The sequence below is a fragment of the Oryza glaberrima genome, chromosome 11 (assembly GCF_000147395.1).
Source record: "Oryza glaberrima chromosome 11, OglaRS2, whole genome shotgun sequence".
Classification (NCBI taxonomy): domain Eukaryota; kingdom Viridiplantae; phylum Streptophyta; class Magnoliopsida; order Poales; family Poaceae; genus Oryza; species Oryza glaberrima.
The window spans coordinates 7,975,771-7,981,770 of record NC_068336.1 but is presented as its reverse complement, the minus strand read 5'-3'; the positions used below and the strand labels follow the sequence as shown (position 1 = coordinate 7,981,770).

At 42.8% G+C, this 6,000-nt stretch overlaps 1 protein-coding gene across 2 annotated transcripts; it reads right to left on the bottom strand.

Moving 5' to 3' along the window:
• Positions 1-1,379: 1,379 nt before the first annotated feature.
• Positions 1,380-5,623, bottom strand: LOC127755941 (anthranilate O-methyltransferase 1-like). 2 transcript variants are annotated; one of them, XM_052281550.1, is made up of 6 exons: positions 5,510-5,623; positions 3,827-3,955; positions 3,647-3,753; positions 2,699-3,115; positions 2,347-2,610; positions 1,380-1,863 (listed from the first exon to the last, which is right to left on the bottom strand). In XM_052281550.1, exons 3-6 carry the CDS (start codon positions 3,719-3,721, stop codon positions 1,492-1,494), a joined length of 1,128 nt encoding a protein of 375 aa, XP_052137510.1. In that variant the 5' UTR covers positions 3,722-3,753; positions 3,827-3,955; positions 5,510-5,623; the 3' UTR covers positions 1,380-1,491. The 2 variants fall into 2 exon arrangements, with proteins under 2 accessions (XP_052137510.1, XP_052137511.1); XM_052281551.1 differs by lacking the exons at positions 3,827-3,955; positions 5,510-5,623 and having other exon boundaries at positions 3,647-3,818.
• Positions 5,624-6,000: the final 377 nt, after the last annotated feature.

The window sequence follows — 6,000 nt, the reverse complement described above, 5'->3', positions numbered from 1 at the left end:
GGCCACCGGATCGGATGGGAAGTGAGGAGGGGAGGAGAGGGGAGGAGCAAGGGGAGAAAGGGCGGATGGGAAGTGAGGAGGGGAGGAGGAAGGGGAGAAGGGGGAGGAGGAGTTAGATCTGTGAAGAGGAAGGGGAACGGATCTGTGAAGTGTAGGAGAGGATAAGGGATAGGGATTATATACTACGTATTAAATTTTAGTCTCGGTTGGTAATACCAACCGGGACTAAAGATCAATATAATTTTTAGTTCCGGTTAGTATTATCAACCGGGACTATAAAGATGATCTTTAGTCCCGGTTGGTGTCACCAACCGGGACTAAAGATCCTCGGCCCCCTGACAGACTACTGACACGGGATGAACCGGGAGTAAAGATGATGTTAAGCCCCGGTTAGTGTTAACAACCGGGACTAAAGATCATAAACTAGCTGTGGTGCTTTTAACCGGGACTAAAGATCATTTTTAGTCCCAGTTTTTATGGCAACCAGGACTATTGTGGATTTTGGCCGACCGACCAAAGATGGTTTCTCCACCAGTTGGTGGGGGTTGCAGGATTTAAAAATCTCGACACACACACACACCCTAAAGGTTTTAATTAAAAAAAAGCACAAAACAAAAACGAAACGACCCATGCTGACTTTCCTGTGGCACACAAGATAGCTCTTGGAGCTAAGACAATAGTGTCCTAGCCAACATCTATTGGAGCATTGATGCTCCGACTAGAAATCTAAGCGCGCCCTCACTAGCCACAGCTCGGATGGCATCCGCCATGCTAGGGGCAACACCATTAAAAACACAATTGTTTCTATTCTTCCAAATCTCCTAAGCAACCAAAATAATCAGCGTGTTGAGCCACTTCTTCTTATTCTTTTGCAAGCCTTTTACTGCCTCCGCCCACCAACTAGAGAATTTGCGTGTGTCATTGTTCGGTAGTGTGGAAGAGAAGCTTAGCCTTTGCAAATTAAGGACCAAACTTGTCAGCTGAAAATACAATTGATCATGAGATGTTTTATAGACTCCTCAACTTGATCATAAAGAGGGCAAACCACTAGGTGAGACGAGCCACGCTTGGCATATTGTATGTTACAGTGTGCAGGCCAGCCCAGCAGCCATGGGCCACCAAAGTCAAATTGGGCCTGCTCCACCATAAGCCCAGCCGAAGCCACAATTTTAGGTCCTGGGCCTACACAACTCAAAAGACTAGTCTGATGGGTGAGGACGGCCCCTACCTTTTAAGTTGTGCTCTTTCATCATCAATTATCAATGTGGGACTAAACCCAAAATTGTAGATAGCTAGTTAGTTAGATCACGAGTTGGCATACTGATATCCCCAATTTACACACATGGAATCAACTAATATTTAAAAGCTTATCTGATTGCCGAGTTGTTATATTAGACTACACGTTACTTCAATTTACTCTAAAAATCCCATGTTTAAACTTTATGGTCTTTAAATGTTGAAACAACTGTAGGGAGAGCAGTTAGGATGACACTAATGTTTTGCCTGCAAGTACAGTGTGATGACAGTGATGGTGCTTTTCTCAACCTCACTCTCAATATAACTAGTAAAATTACGCGCAAAAACTGTGAAGAGCTCATCGAGTATTGAATCCCCAAAATGGCTTGCTATAAGGGACTCTATTGCTGCCCTTAGGGTCGCAGACATGCTCTGTCCAGTGGCCTGAGTGGCAGCAGTGCCCTCTATTGGCTCCAAGTCATCCATGGGGTTTCCATCCATCTCGAAGAGTTGGACGTCACTTATATCAAGTAGGTTGTTCTGCCACACCAACTGCTTTAGCTCATCAACCGAAGGACAATAAATTGGTATGTTGAAGGAGTCTAGCTTCTCCTTCTCAACACGACCCTGTTGTGAAAAATGCAAATAAATTAAAAAGCGATAAGGGTATAGCTTTTCCACGTTTGAGTGACTGTATGTATGTATGAGTTGGATATTATTTCCTTTCTAACTGAAATCAATGTCCAATGAAGTGAGACGTTGTAAAAGAATGGATCAGATTGTTTCTGCTACTATTTCTACTAGTAGAAGAAGAGACTAATATATATAAAAGCAAGAAACAATATAGTCAACTTTATTTTAAAAAAGTATCTCATACTTTTAGACATTTCTTGTTTGTCCACAAGCATATTTTGACATGATTTTTTACATGCTATGGATTTTCATGAAGAATTTGATTAAGTACCAACACACATCTCATACATTTGAAAAAGTATTTAGATTGTTTGGTTTTTACTAATATGGGAGTTGTACACTTGGAGATTTTTTTCTATCAAAGGATAACATTATGGTTTAAATAATAATATGGTTCTCATGTCATGTGAACTATACCTCAGCTACAAGAGTGCGCAACCCTTGTGAAAGCAACTCGAAAATAGTGGTCGTCCTTCCTGCATCGAAGACATCTTTGCTCTTCCTCCCAACAACAGTCAGCACCATCCGGCCTCCGTGCACAATCTCTCTGCATCGCATCCGGAGGAATTGCATGAAGTCCTTCTCAAACTGATTTTGGTAGAGCTTTGCCACCATTGGACGTGTAGTTGCCCCAATGTGAACATTCCCTTCATTCATGCTGCCATCGAGATTTTCAGGGACCTATCCAAACAGCCAACAAGCCCCAAAGGTCAGGAATGTTGGGTCCTAAATAAGTTTATGCAATGAGGCATATATCAACATGCTTCACCTGAGAGAGCCACATGACACTCATGGACGAATGGAAGAAATGGACTGTGTTGCTTGGGAAGAGCCTAGTGTAGAAGGAACCTGCCAGAGCTGCGACATAGTATGGAGGAGGTTGTAACCCTCTGCAGGCGCAATGTTGTTTTGTCAACTGCTCAAACTGCTCTAGTGATTGGAAGATTTGGTTGAAGTCGTTGCCAGGTAGGTCATTGAGGAAGAACTGGACCTCCATGGTGCTCTCCTCGAGAGCGCTATTACGGTTTTCACATATTGTGGTGATCACCTCGGAGACAAAGAGGAGTGTATTTCCACCGAAAGAGCAACCTAGATCAACGATGACCATTGATTGAGGATGAAGATCTATGCACATTTCCCTTACGGCTTTCTCGACCATTGGCCTAGTAGCAAGAATAGCTCTTCTCTAGAAAGATATGGAGCAAAAAGTAAAATCAAAATTATGCTCAAACAAATAATACACTTGGACTTTCCAACTCTAATGCAGGTCCATGGTAAGGGGTAGTGACAGATCACAATCTACCGATCCTTTCACAATCCAACTTAGCCGACATATATTCTTAAATAAAAAAATCTACAAAAATTCAGTCCACCATTTTTTTGCACAACTCAAACTTTGTAGTCTTAAAAGTTTGACCGATTGCCACCCCTATCCAAGGTAATTGAAAGTGAGAAAAAAAGTGTGGTGTTCTTGCCAATTTGGCACATGACTCTAGTTAATTAACTCAATATGTACTACATATGTACAAACAAATGTTTATTAGCAGTTATCCTATATGTTCTCTTTATATATCACTAGTGAGTACAACCTACAGCGTTGGAGATAAATTGCTTAACAATTTTTCACAGAACAACATATATATGTGTAGTTTGTAATGACTAATGAAACAAAAACTAATAAGGACACAAATAGAAGAAAGTTAGGGTTGGTACAAACTTGTATCCTAGAATTCTTGGCATAGCTGAACTTGTCATCCCCTTTCATCATGTGGAAATCGCGATCAATCTTCATGGCTTTTGAAATGCTTGGGTAGAAATTGAATCCTATATATATATATATATGTTGTTATCTGCCCAAAGAACATGATAACGTGTTATATGGAGTACAAGAACTCACAGGAGATTTCTTCCTTTTATAGACAGAATGCTTGCCCTTGACGCACTCGGCAGACTTTGCTGTTTGTTCAATCCAAGCCATTCATCACTCAGGGGAGTAGTTTCTTTTCCTAGTTGCTTGCTTCTCGTTCTTCAGTAAACACATATATACGAAGCAAGGGAGAATTTTAATTAATTTTTGAACTTTTAGTTTTTTTATTTTAAAATTAAAGCCTTCTAAAATTTATTTTGAAACTTTGAATCTTTTGACTATGTCAGCCCACTTGACGTGGCAAAAATAACACGGTCATGCCACCCATATTTGGCAGATAGTTTTATCCTACCACGCGTGACCAAACGTTGTCACACTATTTAGATTGGCGTGGTGTGCCATTGTTGTTTTGCTATGCTAGTTGGTTTGATGTGTCAAAAAGGTGCAAATCTTAAAAATAAGTTTTGCAAAGGTTTATTTTTAAAATTAAAAATTAAGAAAGTTAAAAAAAATCAGCAAGGGATGGTGCGTGCTATATTTTTCTCTATTTTACCGTGGAGATTATTTCGTACGCGTTTCAGGAGAGCAAAGAACCAATTCCATAAATTAATTGCCCATTAGTTAGTCAAGAACTAGGGCCAAGCAATATGCAACCGTTGGTTAAGTGATGAATAACTTGGATGGAAACGAATGGCAAAGTTTGGAACAAAAAAAACTGTATCTGTGCTAGTCGTTCATTCTAAATCAAAGTAATTAATTCTTCGGTTGAGGTATATTGTCCTTGCCAATTCGTTTCTAATTTTATTTGTACATAACTTTTTTTTTACAGAAATAGCAGCAGAGCCTCTACTACTGTGCTATATTAAAATAAATATATAAAGCCAAACAGTGGATCGGTTGAGATTGTTTGGGGATGATACACTATGTATGGGGTCCTGAACAATTTTCTCACGTGTTTGGTGTTCAGCAGGCAACTGCACCTGTTGGAATACGAATTAGGGAATGGAAGAAAGGGTTAAGGCCTTCCTCTAGAATGGATGAAAACAAAAAATGCTGGAGTAAAAAGAACAGAGGTGTTGAAAATGTTACAGGAAATAAAAGTAAATCATGGAAATTTCTCAAAACAAATTCCTGGATGTCTCACTTAAAGAAAAAAAAAGAGATAAGGTGCATTTGAATTTCCTTAAAAAAAAACAAGCTGCATTTGAACTTACAACGAAATTTAAAAAGAAAAAGTCTATACATACTAAATTTTTTTCGGACTAAACTTTTACTAATATACTATTATGTGTTACGTTGTTACATTACTAAAAGTACATCTAGATTTCCTATAACTATTAAACGGTCGAGAGACTATTGTTTGTAAGAGTTTTATAAAAGAAAACGTAATTGAAGTACGTGTAGGAGCACTCATTTTGAAAACATGAGTCACGACCGCATGCTAAAATTCCTAAATGAAAATGTAGAAGCCAGTGCGCGAGTTGCGGCCTAGCAAGGCTCGGCGACGGCTGCTAGAGGTGGGCGCCGGAGCTCTCCGGCGTCCACGGAACAGCGTCAGTGTCGTGCGACACAGGCCGGCCTCCAAGGCGGAGCAAGGGAGCTCAGCTCCGGCTCCAGCGGGTATGGAATCTAATATGATCAATGGAGCGTGGGGATCGATACTTCGATAGGTTGTACGGGTCGAGAGGAGGCTTGTGGTGCAAGGGGTCTCACCTAGAAGAGGGCAGCCAGCCGGGCGGCGGAGATCGGATGGTCGCCGCGGTGGCGGTGGTGAATCGGAAGCCGGCGCGCACAAGCTGCTCGATGAAAGGCCTAGTCTAACGGAAACGTGCGGAGCGGATGCAATGGCGAGCTGAGCGATAGCTGCGGTTTTTGTAGCCACACGGCGGCCATGCATGGTCGCGCTGGCCCCCGCGCGCGGCGGAATCTTGTCACGCATGGCCACGCCAGCGCGAGATCCGTCGGCGGATTCGGCGGCGCGGGGCGTGAACGGAAGTGGCGCGCACGGGGCTCGAATCTCCAGGAAACCGGGAGATTTTCTCGCGGACCACGCCCTCGGCCGTCGACACCATGCATGCGCGCGACGCACGCCACCCACGCGACCTCTCGCGCGGGACACGACGGCCGACGACGACGCCGGCCGCACCAGCGCGGGCCGAGCGCGCGCCCTCGTGGCTGGCGAGTTCCCTGCGCGCGCACGTGGC